General features: G+C 37.6%; 2 protein-coding genes across 2 annotated transcripts in view; both read left to right on the plus strand.

Annotated features, from left to right (window-relative positions):
* Positions 1 to 413: 413 nt before the first annotated feature.
* On the plus strand, positions 414 to 9429 carry vps25 (vacuolar protein sorting 25 homolog). Its single transcript, XM_056246051.1, has 6 exons — positions 414 to 526; positions 3189 to 3334; positions 3473 to 3526; positions 3617 to 3705; positions 8714 to 8789; positions 8912 to 9429. Exons 1-6 carry the CDS (start codon positions 480 to 482, stop codon positions 9022 to 9024), a joined length of 525 nt encoding a protein of 174 aa, XP_056102026.1. The 5' UTR covers positions 414 to 479; the 3' UTR covers positions 9025 to 9429.
* Positions 9430 to 12311: 2882 nt separating this feature from the next.
* The window catches only part of wnk4a (WNK lysine deficient protein kinase 4a), a 73896-nt gene continuing 65971 nt past the window's right edge, over positions 12312 to 20236 (plus strand). The window contains exons 1-2 of the mRNA XM_056246048.1: positions 12312 to 12573; positions 12789 to 13409. Of these exons, the coding sequence (XP_056102023.1) occupies positions 12816 to 13409 (594 nt within the window). The 5' untranslated portion in view covers positions 12312 to 12573; positions 12789 to 12815. The remainder of the gene's footprint in view (positions 12574 to 12788; positions 13410 to 20236) is intronic.

The following is a 20236-nucleotide window of genomic DNA, read 5'->3' on the forward strand; positions in this document are numbered from 1 at the left end:
TCATTGTATTTATGAGTTTTTATTTATTTATTTATTTACAGATATCTCTGTTATTAGTTTTTAATACGTGTCGGATACATGAGAGCTAAATGGCACTGTAATATCAAATGTTTCTTGTAATGTTAAATTATCTTCGGGGGGTTATTATTATGTTATACTTGTTATTATAATGTCTGGCTTTATTTCCACGCCACTGCATTTCAGGGGGAAAAAAACCTATTCCTCGTTTTTTTTTTTTTTTTTTGTATATGCTGTTAATTTGTCATACTACGTTATTTTCTATACATTTAAAAACCATACGAGTCGTAATTCATTTTACTAGATGTCAAAAAATAATAAACAAACTATTCTTGTTATATTATTCTCATTTGTAAATCGAAAAGACTTTTAATTTGGCGGGTGTTTCCCATAATTCCATCAGAGAGGAAACAGATTGAAGAAGCGGAGCCGCACATCAACAGAACTAGTACAAATCTGCGATGAGTTTTGAGTGGCCCTGGCAGTATAACTTTCCTCCGTTTTTTACGTAAGTAAATCCTTTTGTCAGTGACCGCAGATGTAACAACTAGTTTCGTGTCTACAATATTGTCTGAATACTTTGCTCTATTGTAAAATATAAACATTTGTACCGTGAATAATGATGCTGCTGTTTGCATTCCGCTACGGAAGTAAGTTAATCAAATCACCACAGTTGACACTTCATGGACAGTTCAGTCTCGCGACGGATTAAATGAAGTATAATTATGTATTACAATACTTACAGTTGCAATGTCTCATAGAGCATTTAAATGCTGTATGACATTAAATGCTTTGGTGAAGGAAGCTAGTGCGATCAGAATAGCCATGCTTCTGCGATTTGCAACAAGAAGAAATTGTAATAAGTTAAAATTGCATTATAAAAAGATTAAAGAGTGCCATGCTTAGTGGAGAACATGGAAATATTTGGACATTTTGAAAATGGCCATTTCCTGGCCTGGAAAATTTATTGTTATTACAATTATGACAACTTATGGAAATTAACACAATTTCAAAAGTCATGGAAATATACGGGGGTTTTTTTATACTCAGCCCTGAAGTTTTTAAATTATACCATAATTTACTGTCCTGGGTGTATATGACTTTCTTATTTCAGCCAACCCTCATATTAAAAATAGGGCTGTCAAATGATTAATCGTGATTAATCACATCCAAAATATATATATTTTTTACATAATATATTTATATATATACAAAATAATTATACACAGTGCACCCACATATATTATGTAAAAAAACTTTTATTTTGGATGTGATTAATCATTTGACAGCCCTAATTAAAAAATATTCTGGCTCTTCCCAGCTTTATAATGGGAGTGAATGGTAACACAGATTTTGAAGCGCATTCATCCATCATAAAAGTAATCCATGCGGCCCCAGGGGATAATAAAGGCCTTCTAAATTGAAGCCATGTGTTTGTGAAAGAAAGAAAAATAAATATCCATATTTATAACGTTATGAACTATAATCACCGGCTCTCGGTAACGGCCGTACGTTTGTCTAGTTCCGGCAGAAGAGTGACCTCTTACCCTATGGAGTAAATTATGGGATAATTTTCATTTTTGGGTGGACTAACCCTTCAAAAATACTGAATGCAGTCATTTTGGGGGTACAACAAAAATGTATGTGTAAATATTCATTAATAATTTATCCAAATAAAATAGTTACATTATTATGTAGAAGATGATCTTGTTGGAATTCATTTACATCAATAGGTGTGACATTCTTGCAAATTGGTCCTCAAATTGTTATTGAGATGGAACTGTCAGTCTAATGTTAGTAATTCTTTGGTACAATATACTATATTTGTGTTCATGTTGTAATATAAAAAAACGTTTGCTGCTTTTGAAGTGGGATACGGGTAAGGTTTGGTGGAATGTGTAGGTTTAAAGGGTTAGTTCACCCAAAACATTACTCACCCTCATGCTGTTCCAACCCCGTAAGACTTTCGTTCATCTTCAGAACACAAAGTAAGATATTTTTGATTAAATCTGAGAGCTGGATCACTCCTCCATAGGCTTCTATTGTAATTGAAACCTGCCGGCACAGAAAAGTTAGTAAAGACATCGTTAAAATAGTCCAAGTGACTACAGCGGCTCAACCTTAAGTTTATCACACGACGAGATACTTTTTTGTGCGCAAAACCCCCAAAAATAACGACGTTATTCAACTATTCATTTTCTTCTGTGTGGGCCTCTGAGTGAGTTCACGTAGTGTAACAGCGCGGCGCTTCTGTGTTGTACGCAAGCGGCAACATTCTAATCTGAAAAATGAAGCCTACCCGGAAGTGCGAAAAACTGCAATACATCGAAAATCCGCTAGAGGGAGGTCCCAAAAGGGAGCAAATATCCATAGACCGCATGTAAAAATGTCCGTTTTCACAGCATAAATTTATATGTTTACATGTTGGTCCCATGGACTTTTATTGTATTTTTGGATAGGTCCCGAGTGCCTGACAACTGTGAGGGGGGTGAATTTTTTTCTAACTCGGTAGTTTAGATCGTATTTAGATATAAAATGTATGACAAATAAGCGCGTGATTGACAGCTGATAACGGGCTGCACCGAGTGGAATTCCTGAAATTTGACGTCTCGGCCATGATCTGACACAACACATCATACCACCTCTGTATCCTTTCTGAACATTTGTATTTGAAATATCGTAAGATTTTCCAAGATGGCACCGCCCATACCCCCCATAAACAGCCTCAAAACCGTTCTTCAGAAAGTCTATGGGTGACGTCACAGACGCTTTGTCCATATTTTTTACAGTCTATGGTTGTACGGCCAATTGTGAGCCTACATTCTGACGTACAACACAGAAGCGCTGCGCTGTTACACTACGTCAACAGCTTAGGAGAATGACATGGAAGAGAAGAGATGGTTGAATAAAGTCGTTATTTTGGGGGTGTTTTGCGCACAAAAAGTATTCTTGTCGCTTGATAACAACATGAGGGTGAGTAATTACTGACAGAATTTTTGGGTGAACTAACCCTTTAAGAGGGTCAACAGTGTAATTACATGCAGATACATTTAATGTAAGTATAATGTAAAAACCTATATGTACACAGTAAGTGTATTGTATCAAATGATTGAGTTAAATGTTAGTACATGGTAGTTTAAGACACCCTAATGTTTTATTATGTTTTGCAGATTGCAGCCAAATGTTGACACGAGACAGAAGCAGTTGGCGGCGTGGTGTTCACTCGTGCTGTCTTACTGCCGTCACCGCAAACTCTACACGCTGGACGTGCTCGAGGCGCAGGAAAGCCCCATGTTCAACAACAAGAAAATTGAGAGTATCCTTTCACGGACGCCACTGCGTCCTACCTGGCTTTGTGTTATTTTTATATGATGATAGGACATTTTGTGGATTAAGTCTGTTCTTTTTCTGCCATTACTTGCCATGTATATTTCCCATAACTTGTGTTGTTCAGGAAAACTTTCAGTTGAAGCCATACAAGTAGTTTTTGAAGAATTGAGAAAAAAAGGTGGGAAGAAACAAGCTTTTACAAGAAGACACGGTTTTTCCAGGTTGTAAAATGAGTTTTACAATTATTTTGTTCTTTGCTTTGGCGCAGGAAACCTGGAATGGTTGGATAAAAATAAATCACGATGTCTAATAATGTGGAGGAGACCAGAGGAGTGGGGAAAACTCATTTATCAGTGGGTGAGAAAGAATATCCTGTGCATTATCAAACACAATGTCACTGTGTAAAGTAATGAGAGTTGAATGTCTGTTTCCATGTTCAGACCATCACTGAGCTGTTCAACATTTCACCGTTCGTTCTTAAAACAGGGCCTTTGCTGCAGCTGTACACATTTAAGATGACATGCTAGGGGTGTGACGGTTATTATATAACCGTGAGACCGACGGTTATAGTTGAACACCGTCATTAGAACTCTATAACCGCCAAAACCGTTCTATTAAAATATTTTTTACAAACATTTTTTATCATAGAGAATGTTTAAATACTAATATCAGCTTACGAGGGAAACGGAGGTGGAGTTAGTGGTGCGTCGGAGGCTGAGTGCTGGAGATGATTCGGGAGAGGTCTGTCCCCCTTTACCGATCAGAGCGCGCGCTGACACGGTTAAGCCTTGTTTAAGCCTGTTTTATGCTTCTGCGTCGAATCGACGGCGTACCCCCGCAGAGCCCTCTGCGTCGCCGCGAACCCCTCTCCGACCCCTCCGCCGTAGCTCGACGTGCACCTCCAAAAAATTGTAACTACGCGTCGAGGCGACGCAGACCGCAAGGGCTGTGATTGGTCAGATTATACATCATTTCGGGAGTGTAGCTTTTCCGGTTTCCCCCTCCCGCTATACTGCCATTTTTAAAGTGCACTGTTTGTTTCAACGATGTATCACGTTGAGGGACGATTAAATTATTCTGCGATTAAACATTTGGAATAAAATAATTTGTTGTTCAACTTCGATTAGTTCCAGCTGCAACAACATTCTCTCTCTTTCACTCGCCATTAGGCGCGTTTACAGATTTGCGCAAAACTTTTGCGATTTTTTTTTCTAAATGTCGATAAAAAACTATTGCCAAATGACCGACGTTATGCGACTAAACGTCTTTTTTTCCTCTCGCGATAATCATTCCAAAAATCATGGCAACGGACGTTGGTAGCCACCGCACTAGACATTATTATTATTAATGGAAGGAGACGCATGGCATTAATGGCAGGGAAAAACACGGAGTTCTCCCTCATTTCTGCTCCGAGGTCTTGATTGTGGCATTTCTTTGAGGTTAGAGTCCAGTAGGCTATTCCTGTAATTATTGTTTCTTTTATGAATCCATTCGTTTTCCCTTATTTAACCCGGAATTGCAAAATGAAAAATGAACGGTTGTTGTATTTTTAAAACGCAAAGTTGAACACCAAAATTTAAATTTGAACTGTACACCAAATGCTGCGCAAAAAAAAAATAAAAAATTATATCGACGAATTTTCATATATTTGTTTATGATTTTTTTGCCCCTTTATTAAACATTTAAAATATTCACAAATTAATATGGAAAAAATATAGATTTTACTGGTTTTCTAAGGCTAAATTAGAACCTGGAAATTATATTTTTCCCGGAGTGCTGAATGAGAAGAGCCATAACCACAGAAAGGGGATTTATAGGTGAGATATAGGTTATAATAAATGTTTCTGAAAAAATATCGAGGCATTTTAATTGTTTATTAATAAACTATTGTTTTCTATATCAATGTCGGCTAAAAAACATCTCCATCACCGGATGCACTTTTAGAGAGAAATGCACCTTTCATACGGATTACATAATCAGAAGGTATTAGCTTTCGATTCGAATTTGTTCGTTTTAAAGTGGACATTTCAATAGCCTACAGAGGCGATATTTTGTTTTAGTTCTCGCGCTTCAGTTCACGGAGACCATGAAAGCGCGCCTGATTGTTTTATTTTATTTTACAAAAGCAAAACGTTTTGTTGTTATTGTGAGTTTACGCAAATAAAAGAAGTTGCAAATAATGTATTATTATTATCTGTATGACCAGAAATGATAGAGTATTTTAAGTTGTTTCCACTGTTGATAGGAAAATGCAAGTGTTCGCGCCCGAGCCTCCCTGCCATCCAGTGCGCGCTCCACACTCGCATACACACTTGGATATGCGACAAAAGCTTGTGTTTATTCGTAATATTAATTAGTATTTTAAAAGTAATACAAAAAGTATTTATTGATAATCTTAGCCCTGTATTATTATTGTCCAACCTGTATTTTGAATGAGATGTGACGAATTGCTTTGTTCCTTTTTTGGATAAAAGCGTCTTCTACATATGTAGCCTAATAAATGTTATAATAATGATAATTATTATTATTATTTGCGGACACGGACCCCAAACACACCGCGTCTTCTAAGTCAGCTGACTGTTAATGTGCAAAACCTGTTTCCATTGCAGTTTTGCGAAATATTCCTTTTTCAAATTGCCTGAAAAACCTCCCCATGCGAGCGTAAAATCTTTTTTTGTGATAAACGGGAGTTTTTGCGAAATGGTCATTCCATTGTGCGTATTTTCAATTCGCAATTTCAATTTGCGCAATTTGAAGGGTAATGGAAACGAAAGCGGAACCGGCGCACGGAACCAAAACAAACTAGCAAAGAGATTCGCGAAGCACACACCCCCCTAGCGTTCTGGCGTTGAAATGCACCGCGATGCAACGCAACCTGACGCAGAACCATAAAACGGCCACGACGCCGTAGGAGTGACGGCGTAGCTACGCCGTGGAGTTGACGCAGAAGCATAATGAGGCCTTAATTATACTCGACGCGTCCGCACGGCAAAAAAATGACGCGCTGGGTGCGCAAGACCGGCAAGACTTCATTTCGCTTGGCTGTGTGCACCGCTTTTTTTGTAACAGCGCGCGCTGCGCCGCGTCCGAGGATGACCGACTTCAAGCCGAATCTGCCCGAACATGTATGTCTCACCGCACCGGCACGCAGTTTGCGCGTCTAAATTGCAAAGTTCATTTGTTAAGGTTTTGTTTACTGTGTGTGATTCATTTAATGGAAAGCACATTCACTTCTAGTTGTCTTGCTGTTCATTTTAAGAGCGAGTTGTCCTATAACAGACGAACAGTTATTCAACCGAACGTCCTATAACCCCCCACCCCCGGACGACGACGGTTATGTTACGAACCGTCACATTTGACTCACGTCATAACCGTCATCACCAATCCTGAAACCGGCACACCCCTATGACATGCATGAATTGACTATTGCACTTTTGATTAGTAAGGACAGTCATTTAGGTCTCTGTGGTGGAAAGGCCCTGATATACTTCAAGCGAAATCAAAGAATAATCAGGTGTCATTTCAAACTAAATCACGCCAAATGAAGTACACTGTAAAAAAAAACTGTTCAATTTACGGTAAAATACCGGCAGCTGTGGTTGCCAGAAATTTACCGTATAAAATACAGTAGCAAGACTTTACGGTAGCAAGGTTTTACAGACTTAACTTAAAATTTACAGAAATAAACCGTATTTTATTATCTGATATAATGATAATTTACCGACCTATTGAAGTATTAATATCTGTTTTGTACCATTGTAATACACTGACAACCAACAATCACAGCAGTGATGAGAGTCACATGATCATCAATCAAAGCTCATCATAAGCAGCTCTTCCACAAGAAAGTTAATATTAATATATAGAAGCTGCACAGTGTCATTCACACAAACATTAAACACCATCATGGTGACATTTTAAAAAGGCAATAAACATTAATTTAACAACATTAAATGTCACATAAAACCCTAATGTACATAACTGATTAGAAAAAGACTAAGCAAACTATGAAGAAACACATTATTGTTATTTCAACAAAAATACATCAAATGCGAAGTGTCACGCAAGGAATTGTGGGAATGTCAATTTACGGTGTTTCACTGTAAATTATACAATGAGTTGTTCATTTTCACTTTCAAAAACTGTAAATTTAACGGTATTTTACAGTAAAATTACCATTTTGATCTATCACAGTTATTTACCATATATAGTCAGGAAAGGTTCTGTTAACCAATTAACAGTTTTTCACTGTAGCATTTTTACAGTCTTTTACCGTTAAAATCACGATAATTTTTTACAGTGTACGTTTGGAGTTTATTTTGAGATTTCGAAACAGATTGCCAAAGCAAACTTTGCAGAAAAGTTACCATTGGTCCGGGGTGATGATGTAATAGGTGGGTGGGGCTCTAAGGCTCCGCCTACTTTGTAATTTCTTCTGTTCAGTCCATCGAGGTCAGACCACTGTGAGTAAAAACATGAACACACTGTTAAGCTGCTTTATAGTAGAAAAAAAGTAGTTCTAATCTAAAGTGACACTGTCACTGGTTTTTTTTTTTCAAGTGGAATATTGTAAAGCTGCTGCTTTAAAGCATATATTCTGTAAAGTGCTAAATAAGAGCAACCAATCAGAGCAACGCAGTAAGTGACGTATGTTGAGCTACGCATAGTTGTCAATAGAACTCAACTACACGCACGCTGGAAGAAGTAGTAACATAATGAGTGTTGCTTCTTTTACTTGGTCCTCCATGAGTGCGACCAAAGGAGAAACCACAACGACCACAGGGTTTTCATCGCGTCCCGTCTTCTTAGCGACCATCGGAGCCAGCTGATAAAATAAACTATTGCCGAATCCCGTGTGAAGGACGGCAAACACATCTTTCCGATCGACAAATGCCTTGATTGCAGTTCTCTGTTAGTCTTTTAAAATGAATGCGCTGTCGATTTCTTTTACAACAGACGCGATAGCGGACTCTACACATCTCAGTTCTCCAGCGGCGGCCATCTCTGAGGGAAACCAGTTCAACCCAAGCGCTCTTTGATAACGTGATGATGACGTAACTGCAGATCATCTGTCCATCATCGTATAAAGCCCGCCCTGGCAATTCGATTGGCCCGACGATTTCTGAACCGATCATAATTACTCCTCAATGGATCGAGTCCAGACCGAACTTCCCGACCAAAAAATGTTGTGGGTGGGGTTCGGGCTGGCATTTGATGAAAAACTGGATTTATCTTTGTATTAATTGTCATGTCAACTCTGTTTGCTGATGAAAACATTGCATTTCACTTATTTTGTCCTGCAAGTGATCTGTTAAGTTGAGGTGTTTAAGTGCACATTCTTTTTCCCCTCAATTGTTTCATGTAGGTTTCCAAAAATGGCATGGTCAACTCGGTGTTTACACTTTATGAACTCTCTAATGGGGATGACACGGAAAAAGAAGGTATATAATGATATGTAATGTACATTGCACCACATCAGTAAAAAAGTATTTATAATTGTATAACTTGCCTGGTTGCGATTTACTGGGATCACTGGTTTGCACTGATCTGTTGTATCTTTCAGAGTTTCATGGACTGGAGGATTGGATGCTGCTGCGTTCACTGCAGGCCCTGCAGGCTGATGGGAAAGCAGAAATCATCTCTATGGATGATGGAAAAGGAGTCAAGTTCTTTTGAATCGGGTTTTCTCAAGTCAGACTTTGGGTTGTGGTGTTGGGTTTCTGTCAGCCCAGCATGATCTTTTGTCTCAGTCCTCTTAGGATCTTGTTTGGACTGTATATTACACTCCACTGCTAAATCAGCAAGGCATTATTTGGCACATGAGCCCAAACTACATGTAAGGGTCTTCCTTGTTGGAACTTGTTTAAATTGGTGGTTTTACACCTGTCAAAACTGGAGTCGAGTTAAGGAACTAAGATTTTGTGCTTCACTATTATGCATACAAAGCAAATGTCAGACCAAAACTAAGGAATACTAATATCTTAATGTAGATTGAATTTGAGACTAAATCAATTTGTGTACATATGTTTTTATTTCACTCCTGTTATCGCTGTCGATCCTGAAGGACTCTTGTTCTACTTGAATCTTTGTTCTGTGTAGAACCACAAAGCCAAAAGACGGTCTTCTAATCTCAGACACGGCTTTTTCGACTCCTGCGATGCTTCCTGGCTAAGATAAAATGTTCTTGAGTAAATGTCTTTTTCTGATTGCGGTGGAATTCATATCAACAACATTTTGCTGAAATCTGGTTGCATTGACTCCTTTTCCCCTGACTGTCACTGTACCTTACCACCTTTTATACCTATGTAATACTGTACAAATAAATGATGGAGACGTTTTCAGTTCTCTCCTGCAAAACCCCTTGAAAATGCTCTGTGTTTGTCTTTACTGAAGAGCACTTGCCTTAAATATTTGATTTTCATATGCAAATCTCATGTGCTTGGCGGAAACATTGAACCACGGCTTACAGCACAAAGTCATCATGCTCTATGCTTCTAATGGAGAGTTGATATGCTGTAATTATTACTGTTTCTCATGGTTTGGGTTAAGAGTTTTACAGAGTTAGTCTCTGGGATATGTACTGAAATGTTTAAAGGTAAAAATCTATTTTATACAGTGCACAAAAAATCATTTTAAATAGCATTTAATTTAATTGTTGGAAAAAAGTAGAAGATTGGTGGCTTGAAATGAAGTTGTTTAGTCTTCTTCACAATTGTGACGTATATCCAAGGGAAGCGGCTTCTCGAACTAGAAAAATTGATTGAATGGTTGTGGTTTGCTATTGGTGGATCTCATGAGAGTCACAGGTTGCCCAGCCCTCGCCATCAGAGAACATAAGAGTTAGATTTGGTTAGATTACTTACAAATTTTGTAGTCCATTACAGAATATGAGATGCATGATCAAATTTGTAGCTTGTAATGTAATATATTACACATTGTAGTTAATGTAATCTGACTACTTTTGACATATCTTGTTTATAACATTGATTTAAACTGGACAATCGTGTACCATATAAAAAATACAAAGAGAAAGAAAAACTATTCCATTTTTTTTTGTTATCGACAACCTAAAATGCATTAAACATTACATGTCAGTGTTTCCCATCTAGGGTTTGGGAAGGAACTACTGGGGGTTCATAAATGTATGAAAAGCTAATAATTAATTAAACCATAATTAATCAAGTTAAATTAAAATAAATGATTTGAAAATAAATTTAAAATAAAAAAACTAGCAAAAAAAAAAAAGATTAAATATTTGATTTCTTTTTCCTGTGGCCTTTCAATTTTCCATGTAATTATAGTTGCCTGACTAGTGGGTGGTCTGCGTACAATTCCATAAAACAGGAAATTTAAAAGATAAAAAAGTGTCAATGAATTCTGAATAATTTACTGCCATTTTGTGGATAATAAATAATCATGTAAAAAAAAAATAACTATTATGAGTATTTTAAAAAGTGTTATAATCTCATTACAGTATTTAATTTTTGGAATCTGATTATGTATATATCTGATTTACGTATATTTGCTAAATCAAATGACCTGTTTTCACATGTGACAGTCAGTAAGAGAGAAAGAGAGACAGGTGGCGCTCACGTGCGTGCCAAAGTATCATGAAACAGCGTCCTCTGCTGAACATCCCTTTACAAAATTATGCAACGCATCTTTATTAATCTTCCCCGAGGGACAGTTTAGTGTTGACCACACATCATGGAACAGACATAGATGCAATGTAGCCTACTTATAATACATTTTTAATTGGACTTAAATAGGCATACATTTTGCATCCAATGTTATATACAGCAATGTATTGAACACAATAGTGTACGTTGAATAACATAATTATACTGCATGGAAAACTTCGAAGTAAAGGAGGGAAGTTGCACAAATGTTCTGTGCTCTGAGTAAATGATAGCCTCAGGTATGAGGTATGAATGATGCTTTGTATGGTTGGTAGAAGTTTCTGGCACCGCTTGAACTTGTGCTGGAGAATGTGAGCTGTCCCTCAGATCCTGGACCTTTTCTGGTTTAGACGGGCTAATGTTCATAAATACAATCCAGTGTCTTTAAAGCAGACGTTTACTATGATTTGTAGAAGTTTTTTTTTCTCATGGTTGTGAGACAAACAACATACTCTCCATATAAGAGACAATGATTTTACAATTAATATAATGTATTGCTATTGGTGTGCTTTGTTGGTAATGGATTTGATATATATTATTATGAAGCTCTGTGACATTTCTGTTTTAATTTGCCAATTCTGTTGTAGACACTGTGAATCAAAATCATTATTAGGGTCATGAAACAAAAATGTTATGTTTGGGAGTTACTTAATTTTAGCTAAATATTTTAGTGTTGTTTTTTTTTCCAGATGTGGAATGTTGCTTTTATTAGGTGACCAAAATAATTCAGACAAAAATATGACAAGCTAAGCCCTTTTTATAAATATATTAGGCTATTATTAATTGTATTTTGGGGGCAGAATAATTCTTTAATAATCGTGTCCTAAATCCAGCATGAGAAAAAGTCTAAAATAGACCACCCAGACTCTATGGGGCGTGTGGCTTTCAGCTCATATCTAAATGTGAATTTAGATGTCAAATTTATCGTATATGAGTGTGTATGAATAACTATGAAAGTCAAGGGCAACTTTAATAGTAATTTAATAAACTCTCTTAAGTAACTGTTCCCAATGGATTTCTTGATTGTCAATTTATGATACAATAAATACGCATGAATTATGACTAGATGAGTTTGTAAACAAACTTTGATGTTGGCTTGAGAAATTGTAATGTCGTTTAAATAGATCTTTATACAATATACGAGAACATAGACCCCTATCGACGATGATCATAATCTGGATGGCCTCTAAAAAAATTGAACCCCCCTGGTCCAGACCACGTGATCCGGTTCAAGCGATTCATTCAAGAGATCAAATTTAATCAAAAGAACGGATCGGACATCGCAAGCGAACCGACACAAGGTGTTCTGATGGCACAGATAGATCTAGGCACTGACTTAGCCTACTCAAGCCTGCAGTGAAACCCAACGCTCTGCGGGACTCACTCACTCAGGTGAAGGGGGCGGAGTCAGCCGCTCGCGCACTGTGAAGAGCTGTAGTGCACGCGCGCCTCTGCAGAATGCGAAGCAACCGCGCGCGTGTGTGGAGAGACTCGAGTGTAATGTGCTATTTCAATTCTGGAGTAATTTCAGACTGCTCTAAATAAGGTAAATCTAAGTTCAATAGCGCGTTGTGTGGACGTTACATATTCCATATAAAGAACTATATATCTTTTATGTTGTTGTTATTATAACCTAATTTGCTGTTATATTTGTCATATTTTCTTGTAAAAGTGAAGAAAAGGCGCAACCGTCATCAGGCACATGTTCTTGATGCTTTGCGTTTAATGCGCGCGCTTGTTTATTTGTCTTTTCCCATCCAGTTTGTGATGCTTTGAGCAGTCCTCATCATGTCTCATGCCGAAGTTGAGTTCGCTGGACGTGGTTTTCCAGGTTTACCTGTTGAATTAGAGGAGGACTGTCTCCCCAGAGTCCCAATGCTGCGAACGCACTCCTTGAGCGCGAGGAGGAACTCATACGTGCTTCATAAACTCAGTGTGGATATTGACCCGCAAATATACACCGAGACACTCTCCAAAGCGCTGTCATGGTCTTCTGAAAACATATTATCAGAGAGAAGAACTGAGGAAGATAAAACATCTCCAAGTTCTCCATCTTTGGTCTCCAGGCCAGAGTCTTCTACACCCAACGCCAACCCATCAGCTCCAGAGGACTGGGGAAGCTCCGTCCAGACGCCTCTGTCCCCGGCCAGTTCAGATTCGGACAATGAGGGGTCCAAGGTCGAGCATGTGGTTCCACGACGCCCATTTGTGAGCAGACTGGAACAGGACGAGAAAGAGGACATCGAGACCAAAGCGGTGGCCACCTCACCGGATGGAAGGTATCTGAAGTTCAACATTGAAATTGGGAGAGGGTCGTTCAAGACGGTCTACAAGGGGCTGGACACAGAGACCACAGTGGAAGTGGCATGGTGCGAGTTACAGGTAAGGTCTCTTTCGTTAAAGCTATGGCAATGTTTTGGTTATAGGATAGTCCATCCATGCAGGTTTAGACATCAGTTTGCAGTCATCGGTGTTGGCGAGTCTAATGATTTTTAGACCTAATGCACAGCCTATCCATACAGTATACTACTATATTTAAAGTAAATGGAGCAGATGTTCCAGATGTGTGGCTTACAAGCCTATCAGACCATTCTTCTGTATCTGACTTCTGCACGGATGCTTGGGAAAGCACATGTGGACTGTTTTAGCTGCCTTGCTCGGAGTGTTTTTGTCTTAAACATAAATCTAAAATTAAGAGCCATGAACCAAACCAAGCCACTCCGAGATTAATCGCAACATTGTAACATTTGATTCGCAACAAATCGTCATTGACATTCGGAAAACAAAATTGTGAATTTGCTATTCGTCCCATAAAGCATTGGAAATGACATAACAGTACAGTTAATCAATAAATAATCTATTAAACGTATAGTCCTTTATTATAAGTATAAAAACATATTAACATATTGCAAGAGTTACTTTTCTCAGTAACACTTTAGAGGAAGGTTCCATTTGTTAACATTAGTCAACATGAACTAAGAACAGTTCTAAAGTGTTTATTATTCTGAAGCGACTTAATCGCTTTATATGATGAACAGATTTAATTTAGGCTTTTGTTCACATTTAAACATTGTTCAGTGAACAAAAACAGAAGCTCAACCAAACCTGCTTGACATGTGAGAATGAACCTCATTGGTTCTCACAGAAGCTCAAACGCTCTGGGTAACATGAGAATGAACCTCATTGGTTCTCGCAGAAGCTCAAACGCTCTGGGTAACACGAGAATGAACCTCATTGGTTCTCGCAGAAGCTCAAACGTGTTGCGTAACACGAGAATGAACCTCATTGGTTCTTGCAGAAGCTCAAACGCTCTGGGTAACACGAGAATGAACCTCATTGGTTCTTGCAGAAGCTCAAACGCTCTGGGTAACACGAGAATGAACCTCATTGGTTCTCGCAGAAGCTCAAACGCTCTGGGTAACACGAGAATGAACCTCATTGGTTCTCGCAGAAGCTCAAACGCTCTGGGTAACACGAGAATGAACCTCATTGGTTCTTGCAGAAGCTCAAACGCTCTGGGTAACATGAGAATGAACCTCATTGGTTCTCGCAGAAGCTCAAACGCTCTGGGTAACACGAGAATGAACCTCATTGGTTCTCGCAGAAGCTCAAACGTGTTGCGTAACACGAGAATGAACCTCATTGGTTCTTGCAGAAGCTCAAACGCTCTGGGTAACACGAGAATGAACCTCATTGGTTCTTGCAGAAGCTCAAACGTGTTGCGTAACACGAGAATGAACCTCATTGGTTCTCGCAGAAGCTCAAACGTGTTGCGTAACACGAGAATGAACCTCATTGGTTCTTGCAGAAGCTCAAACGCTCTGGGTAACACGAGAATGAACCTCATTGGTTCTTGCAGAAGCTCAAACGTGTTGCGTAACACGAGAATGAACCTCATTGGTTCTTGCAGAAGCTCAAACGTGTTGCGTAACACGAGAATGAACCTCATTGGTTCTCGCAGAAGCTCAAACGTGTTGCGTAACACGAGAATGAACCTCATTGGTTCTTGCAGAAGCTCAAACGCTCTGGGTAACACGAGAATGAACCTCATTGGTTCTTGCAGAAGCTCAAACGTGTTGCGTAACACGAGAATGAACCTCATTGGTTCTCGCAGAAGCTCAAACGTGTTGCGTAACACGAGAATGAACCTCATTGGTTCTTGCAGAAGCTCAAACGCTCTGGGTAACACGAGAATGAACCTCATTGGTTCTCGCAGAAGCTCAAACGCTCTGGGTAACATGAGAATGAACCTCATTGGTTCTCGCAGAAGCTCAAACGTGTTGCGTAACACGAGAATGAACCTCATTGGTTCTCGCTGAAGCTCAAACGTGCTGCGTAACACGAGAATGAACCTCATTGGTTCTCGCTGAAGCTCAAACGTGTTGCGTAACACGAGAATGAACCTCATTGGTTCTCGCTGAAGCTCAAACGTGCTGCGTAAGTGGTAGTTGCGCAGATTGTCAATGGAGGGACAGAAATCTGTTGGATTTCATCAAAAAGATCTTCATTTGTTTTCCAAAGATGAACGAAAGTCTTACGGGTTTGGAACGACTTGAGAGGGAGTAATTAATGACAGAATTTAAGTTTTTGGGTGAACTATCCCTTTAAATTAGGTTTTTTTTCTGATTTTTGGGTAGTTATGGGTAGTTTTTAACTGGGAATTTGGCAGTTAAATGTGTTTCAAGAAGTTTTCAACAACTTGTTTTTTTTCCCCAACAAATGGAAATCAAGTTGAATTTCTCCTTGTGCTGAAGTGAATACTAGGCCCTATCACAGCTTGTGGAAGGTCTGTCCTGAAAGGTTAATTAAAACCAATATCTTGATGGACATTATCGATGTGATTTTCATACATCGCTCAGGTTCAGTCAGGCTCTATATTTGTAAAATCCTAATCAGTCGTGCGGGACCAGGTGTCCCACTGAACAAGACGCTCTCGTCTATTTATCTCTGTTCTATAGCTGTAGGGGGATTTGTGAAATCACTTGTCCGGGTTTGTCTACTTTCTCCTGTTTCTCTTTGACCTTGATCAGCATTCTGTCGAGCAGCAGCAATAATGCCAACAGAGTCCGGCGGCAGGCGGTCACTCTTTCCACACTTAACTGTGTTAATACATGCCTTCCACACACCTCTGCCTTCATTAAGAGAGACGTTCTCTCACAGACTCACGTACACACGTACTCACGTTCCCTCACAGTCCACCAGAGGATCACTGTTTCGGGTTGGTCTTTTGATTATCTCTGTTGTGCTTTATTTTAATATCAACTTTGTTTCAGATGTTTCCTAAAATGCCTTAAAAACAAATGATTCAGAATACAGAGCTGCATGTAAAATGAATGTTGATTGGATAGTATGGATTATTTGCACAAAGGATACTAGCTGACCCTTTTCACATCCTTTATCCTGAATATGTGCTTCTGCCTTCAGGAAGAAGGTACAGAGTGCCCAAATGTCTATTGAACCGGTTTAAAAACTCTTTTGTTCCCGTTTCTATTGGACTTTTGAATGACAAGGACAAAGCAAGGCCTATGATTGTCTCTGGTTTGTACTGATTACTTAACATTATCTATTGCTCTATATTATAATTTTTATTTAGATTGATCTATTCTGTGATTGATTTAGAATGTATTTTAATTGCATTTATTTTTTCTTTTTAATGTCTTATTTTTATTCTGGAAATGCAGCATACACCGTGCCCAAGACAAATTTCCCTAAGGGGACAATAAAGTATACAATATTTGGTTTTGGAAGAATTAATAAAAAAATTGAATAAAAATAAATAAATAAATAAATAAATATATATATATATACACTCTATATTATATTTTAAAATAAATTATAATATAAAATATTATTTCATAAAGGCCTGTTTTGATATTTTTCTGATTGCAGTATTTTAAGATAATAATTTAGATCTTATATTTTTAAAATGCAGAGAAATTTCAAAGGAAGGCATTTGTTAAATCGTTGCCGTTTTTAATCAAACTGAAGTGAAGTAAAATTGCATAGGAGTGATATTATGATGTCTTTTTGAAGCTTGAAAATTCATTGACTTATAAAAGTGGAAAAATAGCTTTACTTGTGTTTCGAAGATCAACAAAAGTTCTACAGTTTAGAACGACATATGGAAACTATCCCTTTAATGGTTTGGATCCATTTAAAAATACTATGTTGGCTTTTGGAAAACATGTTTTGTTTTGATAGGACTGATACGAGTGGAACAGGGCTGAGTTGGCAGAGTTATTCAGAAGTGTAAACACAGGGTGAAATGTGCACGTGAGGAGGAGTCTTTGCACCTGTTGCTTTCTAGCATCATGTCGTCCTGTGATGATGGGGGTTTCTCAGGGGAAAGTGAAGCCAGGATTACGACTCTATTAAACCCGGCGCTGGGATTGATGTATCAGGTGTGAATCAGGACATGCTGATAATTCGAAACTCTCAAAACGCTCCCAATGCCTGAAGGTCACATTCCTAGTATTTTGAGGGAATTGCTGTAATATCAGATTGAACTAAAGGGATAAAAGGGATCTTTGGGCTTGAGATTGAAGCGAAGCACAGAAGTGATCTTTAAAGGATTAGTTCTCTCAAAAATGAAATGATGTCATTATTTAGTCAACCTATTTATTCAATGTCATTTCAAACCTGTATGACTTTTCGCTCTTCCATTGAGCACAAAAGGAGATGTTTTGAAAAATGTTCACGCTTCTCTTTTTCAATACAACAGCCACAAATAAAGGGCCTGTTAATTAAAAGTAAAAAAAAAAAAAAAATACACCATAAAACCATGATAAAAATAGTCCATATCTCATGCAAATTTTGTCCAAAAAAGTCAATATTGACTGATAATTTTCAAAATGATACGTTAATAATGACCATATGGGTTTAGAATGACATGAGGGTGAGTAAATCATGACATTTTTGGGTGAAAAATTCTTTAATTGGTATAATATCAACATGTTATACAACATTGCCTTTTGTATTCTTTCTAAAAAAAGGTCTGAAGTTTTTTTATTTAGTAGTTTATTTAGTAGCTATTTTAGTACCTTTTTTTTTGTATTGAAAATGTTTTTATGGTTTTAGTTTTAGTTAATAATACTAAACGTGAGTAGCAACCATGGGGATCAAAGTGAGCTTCAGGCTAGGGATTGAACCACGGGAATTTTGCAAAGACATGTAATTTTGACTCATGAATATGTTATTGCATTCTCAGTAATTAGTGAGAAACTGTTGCTTTTGCAGATTCTCTTTTAAATCACTTAATAATGCATTCGACTCTTTCCTGCTGCTTGCTAAATCAGTCCCGGTGTGAGTGTGTAGAAGACACACACACATGTCCACACACACAAACCTATGAAGACCTTCCAGATCAATTCTCCTCATTTGGTACTGCAGACACAGTATCCATGATACCCAAACAACAACAGACCGCTACACTCTTAAAAAATATTTATGCATCAATGCCATAGAATAACCATTTTTGGTTCCCCAAAGAACCTTTCAGTGAACAGTTCTTAAAAGAACCATTTTTATAGGGTGAAGAACATTTTAAAATTCTAAAGAACCTTTTCCACTATAAAGAACCTTTTGCACAATGGAAAGGTTCCATTGATGTTTAAGGTTCTTCATGGAACCATCGATGGCAAATAAAGAACCTTTATTTTTAAGAGTTTTTTAAAAATGTCGGAAGTTTTGTTTTTTTAGTTTTATTTGATAAAGAAGTTTATTTAGTAGTTATTTTAGTACTTCAACTAAACTAAACAAATAAATGAGATATGTTGCCTTGTTTTGTTTCAGTTAATGTTTTTTTTTATTTGAAGTATTGAAAATGTTTTTATGGTTTTAGTTTTATAATAAACCTGAATAGCAACTACAGTAAAGAGATCAAAGTGAGCTTCAGGCTAGGGATTGAATTGTGACTCGTGAATAATATTGCATTCTCCGTAATTAATAATATTGCATTCTCAGCATATTCAAAAATGTGCTTATACATACAATTTACTGCAGTTTCTTTCCAGCTGAATTGAACACTAGTGGCAATAAAACACGAACAACGTTTGTTCCTTTTCACACAAATCATGATTACATGGGCAGATTATTGGTTAATAAATTCCTGTTTTCATGTGGTTTCTTGCACAGTACTATGTAATGACCACAGAACACTTTTATCATATTGCACAGGGCTTGACATTAACATTGACATTTCATTTTATATATAATATACATTTTTTTCAATTGTAGTCTTTTAAAAAGGCATCTGAAATAATAAAAGTGCAATGCAGGGTTGTCAAAAATATAGGTTTTTCGATGCATATTGATACTGTAATATCTGACATGCTTTCAAATACTTATTTTTCGCAGAATAGACGGACGATACCAGCTGCGCTTTCTCTCTCTGCGAGTTACACACAAACCCGCCTCCCCTCACTCTTTTCATTTGCTCCGGATGAATATTGTTGCTGTTAAAGGGGTTGAATTTTGACGTGGGATAGCCCATATTGCGGTTAATTTGACTCATTCCCGTAGATTTTGTGCTCACAGCCAAAGTAGGCGCACATAAAACCGCCTCTCAGTAATAAATAGAGTTCTTTTTCACTGCTTTTTGCACTTAAACAGTCAAATACACACGAAATGTCAAAATGCTGGTCTTGTCGAGTATTCATTTACACAGTCAGTTATGTTTTAAGTGAACGTAAACAGTTGAGAAAGATAACGCATGTGTAATGGATCCATGCGTCAGGTCTTAAAGTGACAGCCTATTATACCTGCTGCCAAATTATGAGATAATATTACAAACATCTATGACAGTTTTTCACCATGGTATCAAAATTGTGTCCAGTGAAAATGCTGAGTAACTTTGGAAAACTACTAGCCACAGTGGGTGATGAGCAAAAAAAGTTAATGTCAAGCCCTGATAGTCAAGTCAAGTCAAGTCACATTTATTTATATAGCGCTTTTTACAATACAGATTGTTTCAAAGCAGCTTTACAGAGATAACAGGAAAATAATGCAACAAAGTTTGTTTCCAGAAGAAAATATGGTCACTGTCCAGCTAAAGTAAGTTCAGTGATGTTTCAGTTTTGTTGTAAAAAAGTGATTAATTTACTTCATTTATATATATAGCCGCTCTGGAGAAAACCGTGATGTCATCTTCCAGCTCAGTTTAGTTCTCATATAATGGTGCCAATGCAGGCAGATCAATATTATTGTTGAAA

This window comes from Rhinichthys klamathensis, unplaced genomic scaffold (assembly GCF_029890125.1).
Source record: "Rhinichthys klamathensis goyatoka isolate OS25496 unplaced genomic scaffold, OSU_Roscu_1.1 h1tg000035l_1, whole genome shotgun sequence".
Lineage (NCBI taxonomy): Eukaryota > Metazoa > Chordata > Actinopteri > Cypriniformes > Leuciscidae > Rhinichthys > Rhinichthys klamathensis.

Coding starts and splice junctions, on each gene's coding strand:
- vps25 (XM_056246051.1), top strand. CDS start 480: ATGAGTTTTGAGTGGCCCTGGCAGTATAACTTTCCTCCGTTTTTTAC. Junction 527..3,188: donor AACTTTCCTCCGTTTTTTAC/GTAAGTAAATCC, acceptor TATGTTTTGCAG/ATTGCAGCCAAATGTTGACA. Junction 8,790..8,911: donor GGATGACACGGAAAAAGAAG/GTATATAATGAT, acceptor TGTATCTTTCAG/AGTTTCATGGACTGGAGGAT.